The following is a 25,608-nucleotide window of genomic DNA, read 5'->3' as shown; positions in this document are numbered from 1 at the left end:
CTACATCTGTAAGTGCAAGTTAAAACTCTCCTATGCAAGGCGAAAACCGTTTATCAACAACACCCAGAAACGCCGTTGGCTTCGCTGGGCCTGAGCTCATCTAAGATGGACTGATACAAAGTGGAAAAGTGTTCTGTGGTCTGACGAGTCCACATTTCAAATTGTTTTTGGAAACTGTGGATGTCGTGTCCTCCGGACCAAAGAGGAAAAGAACCATCCGGATTGTTATAGGCGCAAAGTTCAAAAGCCAGCATCTGTGATGGTATGGGGGTGTATTAGTGCCCAAGACATGGGTAACTTACACATCTGTGAAAGCGCCATTAATGCTGAAAGGTACATACAGGTTTTGGAGCAACATATGTTGCCAACCAAGCAACGTTACCATGCCCTTGCTTATTTCAGCAAGACAATGCCAAGCCACGTGTTACATCAACGTGGCTTCATAGTAAAAGAGTGCGGGTACTAGACTGGCCTGCCTGTAGTCAGACCTGTCTCCCATTGGAAAATGTGTGGCGCATTATGAAGCCTAAAATAGCACAACGGAGACCCCCGGACTGTTGAACAACTTAAGCTGTACATCAAGCAAGAATGGGAAAGAATTCCACCTGAGAAGCTTCAAAAATGTGTCTCCTCAGTTCCCAAATGTTTACTAAGTGTTGTTAAAAGGAAAGGCCATGTAACACAGTGGTGAACATGCCCTTTCCCAACTACTTTGGCACGTGTTGCAGCCATGAAATTCTAAGTTAATTATTATTTGCAAAAAAAATAAATAAAGTTTATGAGTTTGAACATCAAATATCTTGTCTTTGTAGTGCATTCAACTGAATATGGGTTGAAAAGGATTTGCTAATCATTGTATTCCATTTACATTTACATCTAACACAATTTCCCAACTCATATGGAAACGAGGTTTGTATATATATATATATTCCTTATCAAACTAACAACGTCTCGCGGGCCATATTGAAGATGCTGGCAGACCGTAGTTTGGACACCCCCTGGTTTAGTTGTATGTCTTTTGCCTCAGGTGCAAGTGGTCTGGGTTCAATTCCCACAAAAGCCCTTGTTCATGTATGCAAAAAAAACAACATTATTTGTGTTCAAAGTGCCGTTAGTAGGGTTATATAAATAAACATTGAATGATTGATTGACCCTGGAAAATTCGCTACCTCGTGTTGTTGGGTTTTTTTTACAATTAGCTTTTGCGGTTAATAGTATATATACTTTATTTGTCCTTATTTATATTTTCTGAATAAATTACCGTATTTTTCGGACTATAAGTCGCAGTTTTTTTCATAGTTTGGCCCGGGGTGCGACTTATACTCAGGAGCGACTTATTTGTGAAATTATTAACACATTACCGTAAAATATCAAATAATATTATTTAGCTCATTCACGTAAGAGACTAGACGTATAAGATTTCATGGGATTTAGCGATTAGGAGTGACAGATTGTTTGGTAAAGGTATAGCATGTACTATATGTTATAGTTATTTGAATGACTCTTACCATAATATGTTACGTTAACATACCAGGCACGTTCTCAGTTGGTTATTTATGCCTCATATAACGTACACTTATTCAGCCTGTTGTTCACTATTCTTTATTTATTTTAAATTGCCTTTCAAATGTCTATTCTTGGTGTTGGCTTTTATCAAATACATTTCCCCCAAAAAATGCGACTTATACTCCAGTGCGACTTATATATGTTCTTTTCCTTCTTTGTTATGCATTTTCGGCCGGTGCGACTTATACTCCGGAGCGACTTATACTCTGGAGCGACTTATACTCCGAAAAATACGGTATGTGATAATGTTCATCAGTCAACTCATTGGTGTTCATTTTCAATCTATTAAGATAAAAAAATTATATCAAAATCAAATTAATTTATGTAGTTTGATAATTTTCCTCGACTGATGCACTAACATCATGTGGTTTATTTTGTACATATGTAGCATCATCTACAAAGATACAAAGAATTGCTATTGCGACATCCAGTGGACACATTTAGGACAGCAGTTTCTTTCATTCAAAAAATTCAGGTTAATTTTTATACTTAAAAAAACGAGATTGATTGAGACTTTTATTAGTAGATTGCACAGTACAGTACATATTCCGTACAATTCACCACTAAATGGTAACACCCAAATAAGTTTTTCAACTTGTTTAAGTCGGGGTCCACGTTAATCAATTCATGGTAACTCATCCCGCGGGACGGATAAAACCTGTTCGCGGGCCCTCGGGCTGTACGTTTGACACCCCGGCTTTAAGTAGACTGACCATACGTCCTCTTTTCCCCGGACATGTCCTCTTTTGCGGGCGGGGTTTCTTAAATGCCTCAAATGTATTGCATTATGAGTCAGGGTTGCGTGTATTTTCAATGTACGTCCAGGGTTGAGAAGGGGTTAAAAACATAAGGTGTGCACACGCAGCAGCATTCGTGAGGGACGGGCAGAGACAGAGAGAGCGAGAGAGTGGATTGATTGACATACCTGCCAACCCTCGCGATTTTCCCAGGAGACTCCCAAATTTCAGTGCCCTTACCGAAAATCTCCCGAGGCAACCATTCTCCCGATTTCCATCCAGACAACAATATTGGGGGCGTGCCTTAAAGGCATTGCGTTTGCGTGCCGGCCCAATCATATAATATCCACGGCTTTTCACATACACAAGTGAATGCAAGCTATACTTGATCAACAGCCATACAGGTCACACTGAGGGTAGCCGTATAAACAACTTTAACACTGTTACAAATATGCGCCACACTGTGAACCCACACCAAACAAGAATGACAAACACATTTCGGGAGAACATCCACACCGTAACACAACATAAACACAACAGAACAAATACCCAGAACCCCTTGCAGCACTAACTCTTCCGGGACGCTACAATATACACCCCCCGCTATATATTATTTATAAAGCAAGTTCAAGTATCATTGGCAAATTTTCACCTAGTCCCGGCCTTGGCGTGTGTCCTCTTTTTGGGATTTCAGAATATGGGCAGCCTAGCTTTAAGGTGTACGTACGCCTGTGAAAATGGCTAAAAAAAAGTTAGCAATGCTAACAGTTAGCACATATCACGGACCAAGTCGTATGACTGTGCGGTGTACGGAGACAAATTTGGCTATAAATGTTAACATGCTAATGTGGGCAAGCTAACAAGTTAACAATATTCCTAAAGTTTTAAAAAATGTAGTTAGCATCATTTTTAGCATTGTGTGAAACAACAAAAGAGACGCCGCTAACATGCTAATGTTGTTGTTCAGGTGCGATGCTAACTAGCTTGCTGCTCCTGTCGCTATACGCCACGGTGGCGGCAGCGGCGACGGCCATGTTGGATGGCAGACTGGACGAGCACTGGGCCCTGTGGAAGAAGACGCACGGGAAGTGGTACCGCGGCGAGGTTAATGTCAACCTTTATTCGAAAACCCGCGCGCACGTGTTTCTCACAGGAGCGCCACCGCCGAGGATTGTGGGAAAAGAACCTGATGATGATCACGCTGCACAACCTGGAGGCGTCCATGGGCGCCCGCAGCTTCCAGCTGGGCATGAACTCCCTGGGCGACATGGTCAGACCGCCTCCTCGCGCTCGGACATGTATCGGTACTAACGAGCACGGTCTCCTTTAGACGCCGGACGAGATCCGTCAGTCGTTGGCCACCTTGACTCCTCCCCCCGAACCTCAGAGGCAGTCTGAGTTCTTGGGGTCCAGCATGAACGTTCCAGCCTCTATGGACTGGAGGGACAAAGGCTGGGTGACGTGGGTCAAGAATCAGGTGAGGACACCTCCAGACATTCTTGTCCATCTTGGCCTCAGGGGACATCTTGTTGCTGGTTGAAGGGCAAAAGTCCATGGTTGACATTTTTGTTTTTAGATTTTACGGTTAAAAAAAACCCTGGAGCTCAGTCAGCAGAATTTTACCTTAAAATGCATTTTTTTCCGTATACAGTTATGTAAATGTATATAACAATATATTAAAAAATTAATATATTAAATGGCGAAGTTGGTAGAGTGGCTGTGCCAGCAATCGGAGTGTTGCTGGTTACTGGGGTTCAATTCCCACCTTCTACCTTCCTAGTCACGTCCGTTGTGTCCTTGGGCAAGACACTTCACCCTTTGCCTCTGATGGCTGCTGGTTAGCGCCTTGCATGGCAGCTCCCGCCATCAGTGTGTGAATGTGTGTGTGAATGGGTAAATGTGGAAATACTGTCAAAGCGCTTTGAGTACCTTGAAGGTAGAAAAGCGCTATACAAGTATAACCCATTTATCATTTATTATATAATTATAATAAAACATATTATATAGAATTATATAAACATGAATTATATATATATATATATATATATATATATATATATATATATATATATATATATATATATATATATATATATATATATATATATATATATATATACACTACCGTTCAAAAGTTTGGGGTCACATTGAAATGTCCTTATTTTTGAAGGAAAAGCACTGTACTTTTCAATGAAGATAACTTTAAACTAGTCTTAACTTTAAAGAAATACACTCTATACATTGCTAATGTGGTAAATGACTATTCTAGCTGCAGATGTCTGGTTTTTGTTGCAATATCTACATAGGTGTATAGGGGCCCATTTCCAGCAACTATCACTCCAGTGTTCTAATGGTACAGGAGTCGGCAACCCGCGGCTCTAGAGCCGCATGCGGCTCTTTAGCGCCGCCCTAGTGGCTCTCAGGAGCTTTTTTAAAAATGTATGAAAAATGGAAAAAGATGAGGAAAAAAAAAAAAGTTTTTGTTTTAATATGGTTTCCGTAGGAGGACAAACATGACGCAAACCTCCCTAATTGTTATAAATCACAGTTTATATTAAACATGCTTCACTGATTCGAGTATTTGGCAAGCGCCGTTTTGTCCTACTAATGTTGGCGGTCCTTGAACTCACAGTAGTTTTTTTTACAAGTATAACTTTCTCCGACTTTCTAGGACGTGTTTTATGCCACTTCTTTTTCTGTCTCATTCTGTCCACCAAACTTTTAACGTTGTGCGTGAAGGCACAAAGGTGAGTTTTGTTGATGTTATTGACTTGTGTGGAGTGCTAGTCAGACATATTTGGTCAGTGCATGACTGCAAGCTAATCGATGCTAACATGCTATTTAGGCTAGCTATATGTACATATTGCAGCATTATGCCTCATTTGTAGGTATATTTGAGGTCATTTAGTTTCCTTTAAGTCATCTTAATTCAATTTATATCTCATGACACACTATCTGTATGTAATATGGCTTTTAATTTTTTGCGGCTCCAGACAGATTTGTTTTTGTATTTTTGGTCCAATATGGCTCTTTCAACATTTTGGGTTGCCGACCCCTGTAATGGTACAATGTGTTTGCTCATTGGGTCAGAAGGCTAATTGATGATTAGAAAACCCTTGTGCAATCATGTTCACACATCTGAAAACAGTTTAGCTCGTTACAGAAGCTACAAAACTGACCTTCCTTTGAGCAGATTGAGTTTCTGGAGCATCACATTTGTGGGGTCAATAAAATGCTCAAAATGGCCAGAAAAAGAGAACTTTCATCTGAAACTCGACAGTCTATCCTTGTTCTTAGAAATGAAGGCTATTCCACAAAATTGTTTGGGTGACCCCAAACTTTTGAACGGTAGTGTATATATATATATATATATATATATATATATATATATATATATATGTGTATATATATATATATATATATATATTTAGAAAAAATATATAAAAAATGTTATATAATAATATATGAAATAATAATCATATTTTTTATTTTATTTTATATACAATATTAATGTATTAAATAATAATTTAAAAAAGTATAATCAACTTTACCTTTTATGGTTAAAAGTTGCCTGAATTCTACCGTGAAAGACAGTTTTTCAATTTACAGTAATGTATATTATGAATAATAAAAAAATTAAGAAATTTACTTTTTTCAAAATATGTAAAATAAATAAAAGTTATATTAATTTATAAATATTTACATACACATATATGTCTATATATATGTATATATATATATATATATATATTTATATATATATATATATATATACACATATAGACAGTAAATAAAATATAAATATATAAACATATATAGAAAATATAATATAATAATATGAATTTATTAAATACTAATACATTTCAAATGATTTAAATCAACTTTAGATTTTATGGTTAAAAGTTGCCTGAATTTTACTGTGAAACACAGTTTTTCCAATTTACAGCAATGGATATTATAAATAATATAAAAAATTAAGAAATATATTTTTATACTTTTTTCAAAATATATAAAATAATGTATATTATAAATAATGTAAAAAATTAAGAAATATATTTTCATACTTTTTTCAAAATATATAAAATAAATCATAAAAGTACAAGCTGTAGAAAATGGATGGATGGATACAAATTTAGATTTTTATGGTTAAAAGTTGCCTGAATTTTACTGTGAAACACAGTTTTGCCAGTTTACAGTAATGTATATTCTAAATAATATTTTTTTAAAAACAAGAAATATATTTTCATACTTTTTGAAAATATATACAATAAATAATAATTATATTAAATATAAATATTTACATACATATATATATGTATATATACACATAGACAGTAAATAAAATATACATATATATATATAAACATACCGTATATAGAAAATATAATGTAATATTAATATGAATTTATTAAACACTAATAATTTAGAAATATTGAAATCAACTTTAGATTTTATGGTTAAAAGTTGCCTGAATTTTACCGTGAAATACAGTTTTTCCAATTTACAGTAATATATATTATAAATAATATAAAAAAGTAAGAAATATATTTTCATACTTTTTTCAAAATATATAAAATAATTATATTAAATATAAATATTTACATACATATATCTCTATATGTACACATATAGACAGTAAATAAAATATAAATAGAAAATATAATATAATGTTAATATGAATTTATTAAATACTTATAATTACAAAATATTTAAATCAACTTTAGATTTTATGGTAAAAAAAAACCTGGCAGCTCACTTGCCAGAGTGTAACTGTAATAATAACAGTTGTACCATTTTTTTTCCAATTGCAGTAATGCACCTTAAGAACGATTTGATTGATTTTACGCCAGAATTCTAACGTAAAAATAACATTTATACTCCCCCCCCCCCCCCCCCCAATGTTAGTAATGCAATGAAAAGATAACAACCAAACATTTATCGGTAAACAAACTGGCAGCACAGTTGTCGGAATTTTAAAATCATTTTTTAACATTTTAATACAAAGTTAAGTTTTCCCATCTACACTAATCAGATGAAAAATACACTTTTGTTGAGTGGCCAATTGTTTATCGTAACATTTCGATTTTCCACCGACCTTTATGTTGAGTCATTGTCTAACTCAGTGGTTCTCAAACTTTTTTTGTCATCCCCCACTTTGGACAAGGGGGAGTTTTCAAGCCCCACCTGCCCCCATCGCCCCAACAGAACGCTAATGCCAAGCTTAACATTTTCAAATTTATTGAACATCAAGTAACATCAAGTTGTATACATTCAAACTCAATAACATCAAGTTCAATAATAAATAAAATAACTGTGCAGCTGTGGTATAACTTGCATCAAGTTCAATAATAAATAAAATAACTGTGCAGCTGTGGTATAACTTGCATCAAGTTCAATAATAAATCAAATAAAAGTGTTATAACTTGCATCAAGTTCAATAATAAATCAAATAAAAGTGTTATAACTTGCATCAAGTTCAATAATAAATCAAATAACTTGCATCAAGTTTAATAATAAATAAAATAAAAGTGCCACTTTGCAATCTTTGCACAAAAAAAAAAGGAGGAGCTATGCATTTGGCAAGACAGGGCCAGTGAACATGAGTTTTACAGTACTCCAGCATTAGTGGCTGCAATGAGCCTGTTTTGCACTGCACAGCTTTTCAAATCGGGGTTGCAGGCTTGACACTGCCACTCTTAAGTCATGCTCAATGTTCAGCTGAGACCTGTACTTTGTTTTGAGTGAAGCAACAGCTGAAAAGCCTATCTCACACAGATAAGATGTGGCAAAGGGGAGAAGAATGGACACAGCTCTCTGCCCGATGAGTGGATATTGATTAGCCTGCTACCCATCCGCGCAAAAGTTTGTTCCGCTTAGCCCCGCCCCCATTAGTTACTGTTGCTATGTCTGTCAAACTTTCGCTCCTACCTAGAAATTTAAAGCCTACAGGAAAAATAAGTAATTTACATTTATTTATATAGCGGATTTCACAGACAGAATCACAAAGTGATTTACAGTGTGTATAGAAAATGAAAGCTTAGTAAAAAAAATTATCTAAGAATATAATAAACAATTTTTTTTTAAAGTGACATTTCCTCCCGTTCCTCGCGCACCACCTGTCATGTCTCTATTTCCCACCAGTGGGGCGCGCCCCAGACTTTGAGAAACGCTGGTCTAACTGTACAGCAGGGCAAGGAGTGCCTCTATAGCCACGCCCACCGCGCCGCCAACTGCTTCGCACATCATTTCCTGCCAAGGGGGGACGAGGACGCCCTGCAACACGCCGTGGCTTCCCTCGGACCTATTTCTGTGGCCATCGACGCCTCCGGGCACAAGTTTGCCTTTTACAAGAGCGGTGCGTTCACTGTCATCGCCAGCAAAACACACTTAATGGTCACGGAACGTCACAACAAACTACTCTCTGTGTTAACTTCAATAGTTTATACTCTACTGCCCTCTAGTGTCTCAAAACTGCAACTGCTTTCAAATCTACTTGACAACGTCTTAATTGAGCATTGATAGTCGAGTGGATTTGTACAATAAACACGACAACGGCCGTCTGAAAACGTCCGCCGTGGTTGCTCATAGTTTGTGTTGTCGACAGGAGTGTACGACGACGCGTCTTGCTCGCAGAAAACCAACCACGCCGTGTTAGTGGTCGGATATGGCGCACTGAACGGAGAGGACTACTGGCTGGTGAAGAACAGGTACTGCATGCCAGGGCCAGCACCGTGCTGGCCTAACATAACCAGAAATCATCAATTAAAGATGAAATTATTTTTTAATTTACTTTCCCTTAATATCTAAAAGTATTCATATTCTCTTCATGCCATATTATGCTCGTTCCTGTCCTGTTGTTTTTAGTTTTACTTTGTATCCAATCAGAATTCAGATAGCTTATGTTGCCATGCTGTACCAAATCTGCCCGGGGCCTTCAGAACCAACAATGCGGGTGTCTGTGCACTGCAAGTGAACGGACACAAACAATTGATAGATAATTGCGATAGCCAATCAGATCCCGAGTTGTTGTCAGTACGGCCTTCTCGCTGGCCTCACGTTGAACGTGACATTTACGCGTCCTGTGATTGGATACTCACTTGGGAGTCGAAAGTGAGTATCCAATCACAGGTTGCGAAAACAGAAGTGGCACCGGAGCCATAGAATTGATTGATTGATTGAAACTTTTATAAGTAGATTGCACAGTACAGTACATATTCCGTACAATTGACCACTAAATGGTAACACCCGAATAAGGCTGAAACGACGCGTCGACGTAGTCGACGTCATCGGTTACGTAAATACGTCGACGTCATTTTTGTGCGTCGACGCGTCGCGTAATTACGTCACACTACTGTCATGGCGGAGCGTAAAGCAGACGATGCTAGCGAGGGGAAGAAAGCACGCCAAAAGTCCTCAAAAGTTTGGGAATATTTTAATAAACGGCCTAATAATGTTGTTTTATGCACATTGTGCCGGACGGAAATGGCCTACCATAGCAGCACAACTGCTATGAACGAACACTTGAAGAGAAAACACCCAACAGCGTTCTTGCCATCATCATCAACGAGTCAATCTTCCGCGTGAGTATACGTTGTCATCATTACACAAAAACATGAATGTGTCATTTGTATCTGCGTTGTAAATTAATAAACTAAAGCACCGTTTCACTCTGAGAGGCGCGTTTGGCGTGCCTGTTCAGTGTTTACAAAGACGCGCTCCTCTTTAACGCTAACGTTAATTAGTTGTGCAAATACCTTTTACAACATTAACAGTTACATATACTATGTACAAACGAACAATTAACTTTCACTTTAATCATACTATCATTGTTGTGTTATTAAACCAATTTAACAAGATAATGTGTGTAGTTTAATTAACCTTTTGTATTAAAGTAAGCTGTATTTGGGTATATTTAAAATGAAAATTAAATGTTGTCTCTTATGTTGCAGCAAACGACAAAGCAGTGTCCAGGATTTTTTCCCAAAGAGGCATGGGACTGAATGCACACCCCAAGTGGCCGCTGACCTGACTGATGGTATCCTGGAAATGATGGTCAGAGACATGAGGCCATTAAATATAGTAGAAGGAGAAGGGTTTAAAAAAATGATCCAACGGTTTCACTCTGGCTACACATTACCATCTAGAACCCACTTCACTAAGCTTATGGAGCAAAAATACACAAAGAAAATGAATGCAGTCAAAGCAATCCTGAAAAATGTGAAAGGAAAACTGACACTCACAACTGATGCATGGACAAGTATGGCCACTGAAGCTTACCTTGGTGTCACCATTCACTTTGTTAATGATGAGTGGGTGCTTACCTCAATTAACTTGACAACAATGCCCCTCAAGGAAAGGCACACTGCAGAAAACATTTCCTCTTGGATTGAGGATGTTGTCAATAAGTTTGAAATAAACATAAAACAAATACAAGTCATTGTACATGACAATGCTGCAAATGTTGTTGCAGCTTTAAGAGTTCTTGAGGAAAGACATGGTGTTTCATCCCTCAGATGTGCTGGCCATACTCTACAGCTTGTAGTTAACCATGCTCTAAAGGACAACCACATCAGCGGAGCTTTAGGAGCAGCAAGAAGTTTGGTCGAGCACTTCAGAAAAAGTGAGTTGGCCAGTACAAAACTAAAGGTTAAGCAAAAACAAATGGGTTCTCCAGACCACAGCCTCATACAAGATGTGTCTGTGAGATGGAACAGTTCCTTTTACATGATTAGTCGCCTGCTTGAGCAGAGGTGGCCAATAACAGCAACTCTGTCAGATCCGGAGGTCACTCAAAGAGGGAAGCATTTTCTGGATCTTAAGGCTGACCAGTGGAGCTTGCTTGAAGAACTTGAAAAAGTTCTGAAACCTTTTGAATGTGCAACTGTGTACCTGAGTGGAGAATCTTATGTAACAGTTTCCGCTGTCCCTCTGCTGGTGAAAGGGCTTCGGAAGGCTACACAAACTGCTTTTGAAAATGCATCAATCAAGTGTTTCCAGGTCACTGCTGCACGTGAGATAACATCCAGGTGGGAAGCCGAGACCACATTCAAAGATGATGGACCAAATGTGTGCATATTAGCAGCTGCGCTTGACCCACGATTCAGGAAGCTGAAATTCCTGACTGCAGATGAGGGTTTAAAAGTTCAATACAAGCTGCATGCAATAGTTCTGGAGGAGAAAAGAAGGGAAAAGGAGACAAACGCTCAACAGGGCACAGCAATGCAAGTGGAAAAACCAGATGCTGACAGGCGGCCTGTATCTTTACTAGACACACTTCTTGGCTCAGATTCAGAAGAACTCAGCAACAATGAGGAAGACAACAATGACAGTAATTATGCTGAAATGGTCAGAAACGAGTTAGTGTCTTATTTAGGAGAATCCCCCATTTCCAAGGATGAAAACCCATTAAAATGGTGGAAAGAACATCAGGCAAGGTTTCCAAATCTGGCAATGCTGGCTCGGTCTTACCTCTCAGTTCCAGCCACATCAACCCCTTCTGAGCGCCTATTTTCAGCTGCTGGGAACATTGTAAATAAGAAAAGAACCAGCCTCACCCCAGAACATGTAGACATGCTAACGTTTCTCCATTATAACTGTTAGTCACTCACTGGAACGTATTACATTGTTACAGAATATTTTTTCATGTTGTCAATGTTGACTGAGTGGCCATACTATTTTTTTTTTTTTGTAAATAAAAGCCATACCTTTTGAAAAAACTGGCCTACATTTATTTTTTCATCTTCATTTTAAATAACAAAAATAATCGGCAAAAGGAGAAATAATCTATAGATTAATCGAAAAAATAATCTATAGATTAACCGATTAATCGAAAAAAATAATCTATAGATTAGTCGATAGAAAAATAATCGTTAGCTGCAGCCTTACACCCGAATAAGTTTTCCAACTTGTTTAAGTCGGGGTCCACGTTAATCAATTTATGGTAGAGCCACAGAAAACTCACTTTTTTAACCCACAAAGAAGGAGAGCCAAATGTTGATTAGGTGGCAGATATATATTTGCAAGGCCATTTTCACGAAGGATATTTAAGAGAAACTACATTTCGTGAGATGTAGAACCATTTCACTGTCTCAGCGGTGAAATGGTTTGCCCGCCACTTTCACACGACTCAACCGACTACGAGCGGTACCACTGGCTTATACGGCGTCGGATGTGTGCTACAAACTGTAAATTCTAATTTTTTACTTCTTAATTTTTCATGTTTCATACAATTCTTTTAATTTTGACAGTACCACATAAGATATGTTTTAATTGCTGAAGCGGGTTTATTGAATGTTAAATGCGCCGAAAAATAGACCGTTTTGTACACTGTTGAGGGGGTTCAATCCACAGTAGTGAAGTCGGACTAAGTAGGACATCACTGTAGGCCTAGGTGAGAAACGCATGGCCTGCCACTGAGTGTTTTCATGTGTTCCGTGCTTTAGTTCCTGTCCTGTGCTTTTATTTTGGAGGCACTTCCGTTTTTTTGTGATTCCGTGCAGCGACTTTGAGCACTGTTCCCTGCACCTGTTTTGTGTCATCAATTAGGACTATTTAAGTTGGGCACTTGGGAATGTCTGTTCTTGTGGACGCTCCTCCTGCCGCACATCTCTGCGTGTAAGTTTTTGCTGTTCTCCAGCACCCCCATTTGTTGTTTTGTAGCCTGTGCTGTACGCTTTAGTTTCGTTTTGCGTAGCCTTCCCTTTGCTTCGGTGGCCTACCGAGCTGCAATCGTCCTTTGTTTATTTTTGGTCACTGGTTTAATAAATTTTTATCTGCAAACTGCGGGAACACGCCAAATTTCCTCGTCATGCAATCCAAGCACCACACAAACAGACTAGTTTTTTACCTAATGTACGCACTCGGAATTGAGAAGGTGTAGGAAAGCCGTGGCAAACTTTGGTGAGAATTAGCATTGAAAAGCAGAATGATAGAAAATCATAGTCCTCTCCTTCTTCTTTGTCGTGTAGCTGGGGACGTACATTTGGAGATGAGGGCTACATCCGGATGGCTAGGAACAAAAACAACCAATGTGGTATTGCGCTGTTTGCCTGCTATCCCGTCATGTCTTCCACCTCTGGAGTAGAGCAGCAGCCGTGACGAAGATTCACATGGCGAACAATTCCCATCATTCACTCACACGAAGGTTAAGTAGGGTTGGGTATCGAGTATAGAGTATCGATTGGAACCGGGACTAACTTTCCGATTCTCCCGGAATCGTTCAAAAGTTTAAATTTCGATTCCTAGTTTCTGTACCCAGTCCGCCGACCGGAAAAAAAGAAGAAGTCCGCCGACCGGAAGAAGAAGCCGCTGAACACCAACGAAGAAGCGCCCACCGCCGGAAGTGTTAGCATAGCCGAGCCTATGTAGCCGAGCGAGTCAGTCAAGCATGGATAGCGGGCGTCGGCGGTCGAAAGTGTAGCTTTATTTTACTAAAAAAAATTAAATATCGGCAAAATCTAACACGTGCGACAGAACTGTTTCGTGCTTAGGAGGGTGCATGTCGAACATGATGAAGCATCTCCGAGTTCATGGAGTACAAATAAATGCGTGTCCAGTCTTCGACGCGCTGCGCCGACCGTCCTCCTCTGCCTCTTCCTCCGGCTCCGACGCCCAGCCTGGCACCTCGGTGACTGCACTGCAGTCCGAATCCGGTAAGTAAAACAATATATATGCAATAAATAATGTGTTTTGCGCCAACGTTGAGGCAGCTAACAAATTAGCCCGCGTATTTTTTCATAGACAATTTACAACCTGCTAGCCAGGCTCCGCGATGTGCTCAGCGTACTCCGTTCACCGTAGCGGCAATGGGGAAGATGTCGGTGCCACAGACGGAAAAGTGCCACAGAAAGGTCACTGCACACAGTCAAAAGACTGCATCCCTTTTCATAGGTGGAATCTCCAACATTTAGGTTAGTTAAGCAATAACGTTAGAGCTAAGCTAATTGACACTGGGCTAAACAGTAACGGCAACATTACATGTTTGTTTATGTTTGCAGGGATATGGTGAAAACTCTCAACCCAAAAATACGTACCACCTTCCAGGGACTACCTGTCAAACACATTGATCCCGGCATGGTACAAGAAGAATCGGAATGGAGAATAGTCAGGAATCGGAATCGAAACAAAAAAATCGGAATCGTTCGAATTCAAACGATACCTAACCCTATCTATAGCCCCGCCCACCGCACTGCCAACTGCTTCGCACATCACTTCCTGCCAAGGGGGGACGAGGACGCTCTCCAGCACGCCGTGGCTTCCCTCGGACCTATTTCTGTGGCCATCGACGCCTCCGGGCACAAGTTTGCCTTCTACAAGAGCGGTGCGTTTACTGTCATCGCCAGCAAAACACACTTAATGGTCACGGAACGTCACAACAAACTACTCTCTGTGTTAGCTTCAATAGTGTATACTCTACTGCCCTCTAGTGTCTCAAAACTGCAACTGCTTTCAAATCTACTTGACAACGTCTTAATTGAGCATTAGTCGAGTGGATTTTTACAATAAACACGACAACGGCCGTCTGAAAATGTCCGCCGTGGTTGCTCATAGTTAATGTTGTCGACAGGAGTGTACGACGACGCGTCTTGCTCGCAGAAAACCAACCACGCCGTGTTAGTGGTCGGATACGGCGCACTGAACGAGAGGACTACTGGCTGGTGAAGAACAGGTACTGCATGCCAGGGCCAGCACCTTGCTGGCCTAACATAACCAGAAATCATCAATTAAAGATGAAATTATTTTTTAATTTACTTTCCCTTAATATCTAAAAGTATTCATATTCTCTTCATGCCATATTATGCTCGTTCCTGTCCTGTTGTTTTTAGTTTTACTTTGTATCCAATCAGAATTCAACTAGCTTATGTTGCCATGCTGTACCAAATCTGCCCGGGGCCTTCAGAACCAACAATGCGGGTGTCTGTGCACTGCAAGTGAACGGACACAAACAATTGATAGATAATTGCGATAGCCAATCAGATCCCGAGTTGTTGTCAGTACGGCCTTCTCGCTGGCCTCACGTTGAACGTGACATTTACGCGTCCTGTGATTGGATACTCACTTGGGAGTCCCAAGTGAGTATCCAATCACAAGTTGGACTTTTTGTGAGTACGCAACTCTAGTAAAGAACTGTTCAACTCACCTTTTGTCTGCATCCTTGGGTTCCTCTCAAACTGTGTTATACAGAGCTGTAGCAGAATCACCAAGTCATTATGGAACCCGCAGACAAAGATCCTGTTCGACGGACCCTCAGGGCTGCAACTGCTTTCAAATCTACTTGACAACGTCTTAATTGAGCATTGATAGTCGAGTGGATTTTTACAATAAACACGACAACGGCCGTCTGAAAATGTCCACCGTGGTTGCTCATAGTTTGTGTTGTCGACAGGAGTGTACGACGACTAGGGTTGGGTATCGAGTATCGATTGGAACCGGGACTAACTTTCCGATTCTCCCGGAATCGTTCAAAAGTTTAAATTTCGATTCCTAGTTTCGATACCCAGTCCGCCGACCGGAAAAAAAGAATAAGTCCGCCGACCGGAAGAAGAAGCCGCTGAACACCAACGAAGAAGCGCCCACCGCCGGAAGTGTTAGCATAGCCGAACCTTGAGGCAATGACATAAAAGAGTATAATATATATAATAATATAAATTAATATAGTTCAAAAGGTATTCTATAGTGTGTAATGCATGATTGTCCAGTTTTGCCTGTATTGTTCTTGTTCTTGTTATTGTTCTTGCATTTCATTAAAACACCAATAAGAAAAAACTGTCTTGTTGTTCCAAACTTTTCCATCATTAAAGCGTTTTTCTTACTGTAGATCAGTGTTTCTCAAACATTTTTCAACAAGTACCACCTTAGAAAACACTTGGCGCTACAAGCATCACCATAATGACCAACAACGTAAAATACAGTAGCGTAGCAGGCCCAAGTATTCATTAAAACAAGGTTGAGGTTTTATTTAACAGCCACTACATCAATTAATCAATCAATGTTTATTTATATAGCCCTAAATCACAAGTGTCTCAAAGGGCTGCACAAGCCACAACGACATCCTCGGTAAAGAGCCCACATACGGGCAAGGAAAAACTCACCCCAGTGGGACGTCGATGTGAATGACTATGAGAAACCTTGGAGAGGACCGCATAAGTGGGTAACCCCCCCCTTCTAGGGGAGACCGAAAGCAATGGATGTCGAGTGGGTCTGACATAATATTGTGAAAGTCCAGTCCATACATCAGGGCCATTTTGAAAAAAAAAAAGCCTTGCTAAAAGCCTTCCAAACCTACAAAGCAAATTGGGGTCACACACACATTGATTATCCAAAGGAGATGAAGTACACATATGAAGCCATTCAGACTATCTTTTTCAAGCTTGGCTCTGTGCTCAAGTCCCCTCTGCCTCTGAAATAGATTAACGATTCTTTATTTTCTTTTTTTTTTTTTTAAAAGAATCTCTATTTCAGAGGCAGAGGAGACTTGAGCACAGAGCCAAGCTCGAAAAAGATAGTCTGAATGGCTTCATATGTGTACTTCATCTCCTTCGGATAATCAATGTTCATGGCATACAGTAGGCCAAAGAGGTATGCAAAGGCAGTACCGAGGTCTGGCGGGTTATGTAGCATGATGGTATTTTGTGAATCTCACTCAATTTTAAATACATTTTGAAAATGCGTGTCCAGTCTTCGACGCGCTGCGCCGACCGTCCTCCTCTGCCTCTTCCTCCGGCTCCGACGCCCAGCCTGGCACCTCGGTGACTGCACTGCAGTCCGAATCCGGTAAGTAAAACAATATATATGCAATAAATAATGTGTTTTGCGCCAACGTTGAGGCAGCTAACAAATTAGCCCGCGTATTTTTTCATAGACAATTTACAACCTGCTAGCCAGGCTCCGCGATGTGCTCAGCGTACTCCGTTCACCGTAGCGGCAATGGGGAAGATGTCGGTGCCACAGACGGAAAAGTGCCACAGAAAGGTCACTGCACACAGTCAAAAGACTGCATCCCTTTTCATAGGTGGAATCTCCAACATTTAGGTTAGTTAAGCAATAACGTTAGAGCTAAGCTAATTGACACTGGGCTAAACAGTAACGGCAACATTACATGTTTGTTTATGTTTGCAGGGATATGGTGAAAACTCTCAACCCAAAAATACGTACCACCTTCCAGGGACTACCTGTCAAACACATTGATCCCGGCATGGTACAAGAAGAATCGGAATGGAGAATAGTCAGGAATCGGAATCGAAACAAAAAAATCGGAATCGTTCGAATTCAAACGATACCTAACCCTATCTATAGCCCCGCCCACCGCACTGCCAACTGCTTCGCACATCACTTCCTGCCAAGGGGGGACGAGGACGCTCTCCAGCACGCCGTGGCTTCCCTCGGACCTATTTCTGTGGCCATCGACGCCTCCGGGCACAAGTTTGCCTTCTACAAGAGCGGTGCGTTTACTGTCATCGCCAGCAAAACACACTTAATGGTCACGGAACGTCACAACAAACTACTCTCTGTGTTAGCTTCAATAGTGTATACTCTACTGCCCTCTAGTGTCTCAAAACTGCAACTGCTTTCAAATCTACTTGACAACGTCTTAATTGAGCATTAGTCGAGTGGATTTTTACAATAAACACGACAACGGCCGTCTGAAAATGTCCGCCGTGGTTGCTCATAGTTAATGTTGTCGACAGGAGTGTACGACGACGCGTCTTGCTCGCAGAAAACCAACCACGCCGTGTTAGTGGTCGGATACGGCGCACTGAACGAGAGGACTACTGGCTGGTGAAGAACAGGTACTGCATGCCAGGGCCAGCACCTTGCTGGCCTAACATAACCAGAAATCATCAATTAAAGATGAAATTATTTTTTAATTTACTTTCCCTTAATATCTAAAAGTATTCATATTCTCTTCATGCCATATTATGCTCGTTCCTGTCCTGTTGTTTTTAGTTTTACTTTGTATCCAATCAGAATTCAACTAGCTTATGTTGCCATGCTGTACCAAATCTGCCCGGGGCCTTCAGAACCAACAATGCGGGTGTCTGTGCACTGCAAGTGAACGGACACAAACAATTGATAGATAATTGCGATAGCCAATCAGATCCCGAGTTGTTGTCAGTACGGCCTTCTCGCTGGCCTCACGTTGAACGTGACATTTACGCGTCCTGTGATTGGATACTCACTTGGGAGTCCCAAGTGAGTATCCAATCACAAGTTGGACTTTTTGTGAGTACGCAACTCTAGTAAAGAACTGTTCAACTCACCTTTTGTCTGCATCCTTGGGTTCCTCTCAAACTGTGTTATACAGAGCTGTAGCAGAATCACCAAGTCATTATGGAACCCGCAGACAAAGATCCTGTTCGACGGACCCTCAGGGCTGCAACTGCTTTCAAATCTACTTGACAACGTCTTAATTGAGCATTGATAGTCGAGTGGATTTTTACAATAAACACGACAACGGCCGTCTGAAAATGTCCACCGTGGTTGCTCATAGTTTGTGTTGTCGACAGGAGTGTACGACGACTAGGGTTGGGTATCGAGTATCGATTGGAACCGGGACTAACTTTCCGATTCTCCCGGAATCGTTCAAAAGTTTAAATTTCGATTCCTAGTTTCGATACCCAGTCCGCCGACCGGAAAAAAAGAATAAGTCCGCCGACCGGAAGAAGAAGCCGCTGAACACCAACGAAGAAGCGCCCACCGCCGGAAGTGTTAGCATAGCCGAACCTTGAGGCAATGACATAAAAGAGTATAATATATATAATAATATAAATTAATATAGTTCAAAAGGTATTCTATAGTGTGTAATGCATGATTGTCCAGTTTTGCCTGTATTGTTCTTGTTCTTGTTATTGTTCTTGCATTTCATTAAAACACCAATAAGAAAAAACTGTCTTGTTGTTCCAAACTTTTCCATCATTAAAGCGTTTTTCTTACTGTAGATCAGTGTTTCTCAAACATTTTTCAACAAGTACCACCTTAGAAAACACTTGGCGCTACAAGCATCACCATAATGACCAACAACGTAAAATACAGTAGCGTAGCAGGCCCAAGTATTCATTAAAACAAGGTTGAGGTTTTATTTAACAGCCACTACATCAATTAATCAATCAATGTTTATTTATATAGCCCTAAATCACAAGTGTCTCAAAGGGCTGCACAAGCCACAACGACATCCTCGGTAAAGAGCCCACATACGGGCAAGGAAAAACTCACCCCAGTGGGACGTCGATGTGAATGACTATGAGAAACCTTGGAGAGGACCGCATAAGTGGGTAACCCCCCCCTTCTAGGGGAGACCGAAAGCAATGGATGTCGAGTGGGTCTGACATAATATTGTGAAAGTCCAGTCCATACATCAGGGCCATTTTGAAAAAAAAAAAGCCTTGCTAAAAGCCTTCCAAACCTACAAAGCAAATTGGGGTCACACACACATTGATTATCCAAAGGAGATGAAGTACACATATGAAGCCATTCAGACTATCTTTTTCAAGCTTGGCTCTGTGCTCAAGTCCCCTCTGCCTCTGAAATAGATTAACGATTCTTTATTTTCTTTTTCTTTTTTTTTAAAAGAATCTCTATTTCAGAGGCAGAGGAGACTTGAGCACAGAGCCAAGCTCGAAAAAGATAGTCTGAATGGCTTCATATGTGTACTTCATCTCCTTCGGATAATCAATGTTCATGGCATACAGTAGGCCAAAGAGGTATGCAAAGGCAGTACCGAGGTCTGGCGGGTTATGTAGCATGATGGTATTTTGTGAATCTCACTCAATTTTAAATACATTTTGAAAAAATAAAAAAATGTGTATCTCACTTAATTGTAAATACATTTTGAAAAAATATAAAATTGTATTCCGTGAGGTCTTGCATGTTTTAAATCACTGGCCGTAAAGTTTTATATGAGCACCAACCACAATGCACTAGAACAGGCAGAAAACATAGGTTGGCTTCCACATTAAGAGTCACAGCAAAAGCTTTGTTTTCAGAGACCTTGTCCGCTGTGAGCACTGAGAGCCAAGCTCGAAAAAGATAGACTGAATTGCTTCAAAGGTGTACTTCATCTCCTTTGGATAATCAATGTTCATGGCATACAGTAGGCCATTTTGCTTTTTATTATTACTATTATTATTATTATTGTTTTTGTTATTCATTCTTGAATGGCTTTTTTGTTGTTTTTTTGCAAAATGTGTTTGTTTTTGTTTTGTCTACATATTCGAAATAAACATGAAAACATAAAACAAACATAAAACAAAGAGGTATGCAAAGGCGGTACCGAGGTCTGGCAGGTCATGTTGCACGATGGAACCTTCCAACACAACAGCCCAGTCCCGTACGTTGGGTGATACAGCAGGATCATCTTCTTCAAGGATTGTAAGGATGCCAACAGACACGCCTCTGAGCACTCTTTCTTCAGGGTCAGTTTCCTGAGGAATAGTAACAGATGCATGATTGAGTGTTAGGTCGAACAAAAGGATGTAATTAGGGCCCGACTGGTATGGATCTTCTGGGAACGATTACAATTTTACAATGTTCAAAAAAATGGAAAAAACCCTTAAATTACTTTCAAATCAATTGAAGGCAGAACATTAACCATTAAATATTTTAAAAAATTGGGGCAGGAACTTTTCTTTATGGTTATATGCATTGGCTAAAGAATATGACATTTGGGCATTAAAAAACATCTCTGGGCACAAAATGAAATCTACACAAAGTGTATTATGCATAAAATCTTTGTCATCAGCTATGAGATCCTACTCAAAATGTTAAAATAGTAATAGTTTTTTAGCTTGTTGCCCCACTCTCCGGTTCAAGACAAGGCAACAGAAATCATTAATTTTAACTGTTTGTGCATTTTTTAAGGAATAGGCGAAGGTTGTTCATCGCAAGTAAGCTTAGCTCAAAAACTAGCAGTCAATTGGAAGTGTTAGCTTACCGCCGCCGACTGTGAGCCAGGGTGAATTTAGTTTATATTCAACAGACATTCATCAGCAACGTCGTCTTCTCTTCTGCAACTTAAAACTAACACCATGTAGTCGGAATAGAGTTGTAAAGTTTATCTTCTGACTGTTGGCGAAGGCAGGCTACCAATAGACTACCAGTATTTGAGCTAATCTAACAAGCGATGAGGAACCATTGCCTGATTCTTCTTCAAAAATACATGCACAGTTAAAGGAATGGTTTCTATCGACAAATCTTAAACCAGAGAGCAGGGCAACAAGCTACAATATGAAAATGTTGAACTATTCCATTAAAGCTACAATAGGCCAAATTACTTGTAATTTTCAAGTAAATTTCCTATTATTGTTATTATTATTTACCAAATGCTGCAGGAAAAACTTAGTTGTGTCGTCCCGGACAAAAACGGGGAGGCATCTCAGTGCTGTCATCTTTGGTGAGACACAATGTCTGATGTCTATAGAGTATACAGTGGAAAACATAAGCATATACATTAGTGAAGCGCCATAGTGGATTTATACAAATGGCAAAATCAAAAGTTGTTTTAGTAATGACCAACAGATCGAAAGTCTGACCAGTAGCATGCTCAAGAAAAGGGAAAAAAAACACTTCAAGCCTTCGGACTAGTGCATTTTCTACTTTAACAAATTAAAAACTGTTATAATTATCAAATGGCACAAACTAAGAACATATAGCAATGACTGATAAGATCCATTTTACTGACACATGTCCATTACTTACCTGTTCATCAAGCTTATCCAGGAAGTCTTCTATTTGCTGACCAAAATCTCCCTTTCTAGCCCGGTACAGTCTGAGCAGGCGAGGCACATAATTCTCAAGGGACTCATTGAAAGTCTTCAGGAGGTCTTTGCTGGTGATGCCATGAAATTCTTCAGATATCTGAAAAACACAATCAGCGGAACAATGGCATTTGACGGCGTGGCGAAGTTGGTAGAGTGGCTGTGCCAGCAAACGGAGTGCTGCTGGTTACTGGGGTTCAATTCCCACCTTCTACCTTCCTAGTCACGTCCGTTGTGTCCTTGGGCAAGACACTTCACCCTTTGCCTCTGATGGCTGCTGGTTAGCGCCTTGCATGGCAGCTCCCGCCATCAGTGTGTGAATGTGTGTGTGAATGGGTAAATGTGGAAATACTGTCAAAGCGCTTTGAGTACCTTGAAGGTAGAAAAGCGCTATACAAGTATAACCCATTTATCATTATCATTTGTAACTTTAATCACAGTGTGAGCTTTTGGGAATAAGCGGTAGAAAATGGATGGATGGATGGATTTCAGGGCTGATGGTATAGTGGGGTGCTTTATGTTGGAGGAGCATGTAGTGGAGTGGTAGGGCAGGTATAGTGGAGTGTGTCAATATATGTGTCACTGTAATACACTCCTACACCTATTAAATACAGTGCAATGAACATATAAGTATGACAGTTAATAAATAAATGACAGCCATACCTCTTCACAGGAAAACAGTGCAGGCCATTTCTGCTGGACTTTGGATACCATAGGCTGCCCCTCTACTACGTCTCTCCGCCTAAGGGAAAATGTCAGCTCCATCTTGTGCCGTATCAATGTCGCTTTCTTTTTTGTTTCATGGACCAGAGCAACTCTTTCCTCTTCAAGAGTAGAATGGTCATGGTGTTGTGGATAATCTGGAACATGGTTGACCTCTCCACGTTTTGGCCTTTTCAGGGTGAACGGAGTGTCCTCCTCTTCTCAATCCTCCCCTGAAACACAAGAGACATAAAATGGAAATATTTAGTTTCACTAAAAGCATTTAGCTGCAGACAATAATCCAATTTTTTTTCCCACCACCCCTATCTTAAACAGATACTTCATACACCTTATATTACACATAAATAGTATAGGCTACACCACACAGACATGCTACTTTTACCATACTCAGTATTATATCAGTTACTTTGTCTACATATTCATGGTAAGTACTCAAATACATGTTAACTTTACTCAACAGGTCCTACAGGTAAGTATTAGCAAGTAATATTAGCTATGGAAATACTGTGTTTAGTGTAAAGTCAACCCTTTGAACATAAGTGCAGGTAAGTAATGCATAAACATGAATTACATAAAACGTGAAAATGACAGTTCAGTAATAGACCATTACTCCAGACTGAATAATTGTATTAACGTGTCTTAATACTCTATTGTTCTCAGTTTATCTGCTTTTCCAGCAGGGCACGCACAGCGCACAGACTTGTGGAAGTGAATTACAGTGAGCCGTTTGAGACGGGAGAACAAAAATAAATAGGCGGTCAAAAAAATGGCCTTTACATGGTCGACTATCTTGAAAATATAGTGAAATAAACGGCGGCTGTGTTAATTGATACGCCTACGTTACGCTCACATCTCTCTCTCTCGCCCGTCGTGCGAATTCCCAGTCGACTAATTACGGCAGCACTAGTACCCACAACACATTTGAACGAAGGGGGGATATCCCCGGCCTACGGCTAGAGCAGGGGTCCCCAAACTTTTTGACTCGGGGGCTGCATTGGGTTAAAAAAATTTGGCCCGGGGCCGGGCTGTATATATATATATATATACACACTACCGTTCAAAAGTTTGGGGTCACCCAAACAATTTTGTGGAATAGCCTTCTTTTTCTAAGAACAAGAATAGACTGTCGAGTTTCAGATGAAAGTTCTCTTTTTCTGGCCATTTTGAGCGTTTAATTGACCCCACAAATGTGATGCTCCAGTAACTCAATCTGCTCAAAGGAAGGTCAGTTTTGTAGCTTCTGTAACGAGCTAAACTGTTTTCAGATGTGTGAACATGATTGCACAAGGGTTTTCTAATCATCAATTAGCCTTCTGAGCAAACATTGTACCATTAGAACACTGGAGTGATAGTTTCTGGAAATGGGCCTCTATACACCTATGTAGATATTGCACCAAAAACCAGACATTTGCAGCTAGAATAGTCATTTACCACATTTGCAATGTATAGTGTATTTCTTTAAAGTTAAGACTAGTTTAAAGTTATCTTCATTGAAAAGTACAGTGCTTTTCCTTCAAAAATAACGACATTTCAATGTGACCCCAAACTTTTGAACGGTAGTGTGTGTGTATATATATATATATATATATATATATATATATATATATATATATATATATATATATATATACATTGTCTTTATATTCCAGCGAGTTAATCCGTTTTGTCATTTAACATCAATTAACATTGATGTTCATCAACATTTAACATTGTCACATTATTGATGGGAAAATTAAAATTTATTTTTAGACAATATGATTGCCTGAGCGGCTAGGAGACACCGAGAGTAGCAAGCGGTAGAAAATGGATTAGAAAAAATAAATACAATAAAAAATAAATTTAAAAAAGTTTTAAAAATTTTTTTCACTTGGGACTTCCCGTGGGCCGGATTTTGGATGCTGGGGGCCGGATCCGGCCCGCGGGCCGTAGTTTGGGGACCCCTGGGCTAGAGCATTCTGGCGGGGTAATAATTAGCTTAGCTCTTCCGTCAATACACACTGCTCATTGAGTATCCGAAAATATTTACCCGGTTCATCATTCACACAGTTTGTTATCACCACAATGTCTTAACCATACATAGCTATACACATGTATTACCCTCGTTTCGACCCACGCAGAAAGTGACCAGCTTTACATTTAGCAGTCATTGCTATCGGCGACCGCCATCTTGGGCTTTGACGAGGCCACACACACACGACACACGCTTAACCACGGTCATGACTTAATGTCAGTGGCAAACTAAAACTCGAATAAAAACACCACTGATGTATATTACACGGGTGTCGATTATAACCAGGGTGCCTGTTGTTCAGTCTCTGCTCCGGTGGCGAGCCTCACCGACAAACACGCACTCCCTGAGATACACTTCTTGTATGACTGACAGGCCCGACCGAACCCTTCGCACCGCCCCCCACCCCCCGTATTTTTTCCGCGCACGAGTGGAACCTTTTCTCTGCTAAATACATGATGCCATAATTACACAAAATCACCGTTGTCCTATAAGCCCTTAGTGCTAGACCAGTTATTCCAGGCTCGTGAAATATATTATTTTGGGGCCATCAGTAGTCTAGCTAGCAAAGCATTTTTTCCATCTTTCAATTTAAATAGTACAGTGCACTTTTCCATTAACATCCCTTATCTAGAAAACAAAAGAAAAGAAAAACACTTACCCTTTTAGCCAAATAAATACTCGACAAATCGTCAAAACTCGATCCTTATCCAGCTCAGCATGGCCACACGGTCGACATTGACACCCACTCACTCGTGCCCCTGAAACGGAATCTACGGGGTTTCCAACAAAAAGACGTTTGCCTAAATCAGGGGTCGGCAAC

General features: G+C 40.1%; 2 protein-coding genes across 2 annotated transcripts in view; one reads left to right on the top strand and one right to left on the bottom strand.

Moving 5' to 3' along the window:
- Positions 1–25,608, bottom strand: part of ctsk (cathepsin K) — a 41,243-nt gene extending 15,635 nt beyond the window's left edge. Inside the window, exons 1-5 of the mRNA XM_062029708.1 lie at positions 25,447–25,608; positions 22,718–22,989; positions 21,996–22,154; positions 21,617–21,711; positions 20,572–20,722 (exon numbers count right to left, since the gene is read on the bottom strand). The gene's annotated coding sequence lies outside the window, so the exon portion shown is untranslated. The remainder of the gene's footprint in view (positions 1–20,571; positions 20,723–21,616; positions 21,712–21,995; positions 22,155–22,717; positions 22,990–25,446) is intronic.
- Positions 3,275–18,084, top strand: LOC133636413 (cathepsin S-like). The gene is made up of 10 exons (XM_062030405.1): positions 3,275–3,413; positions 3,457–3,573; positions 3,634–3,780; positions 8,490–8,658; positions 8,908–9,010; positions 13,271–13,396; positions 14,477–14,622; positions 14,898–14,970; positions 17,598–17,743; positions 17,990–18,084. Exons 1-10 carry the CDS (start codon positions 3,276–3,278, stop codon positions 18,082–18,084), a joined length of 1,260 nt encoding a protein of 419 aa, XP_061886389.1. The 5' UTR covers position 3,275.

Source organism: Entelurus aequoreus, linkage group LG20 (assembly GCF_033978785.1).
Source record: "Entelurus aequoreus isolate RoL-2023_Sb linkage group LG20, RoL_Eaeq_v1.1, whole genome shotgun sequence".
In the NCBI taxonomy this organism is placed as follows: Eukaryota; Metazoa; Chordata; class Actinopteri; order Syngnathiformes; family Syngnathidae; genus Entelurus; species Entelurus aequoreus.
This window is presented reverse-complemented; position numbering and strand designations above follow the sequence as displayed.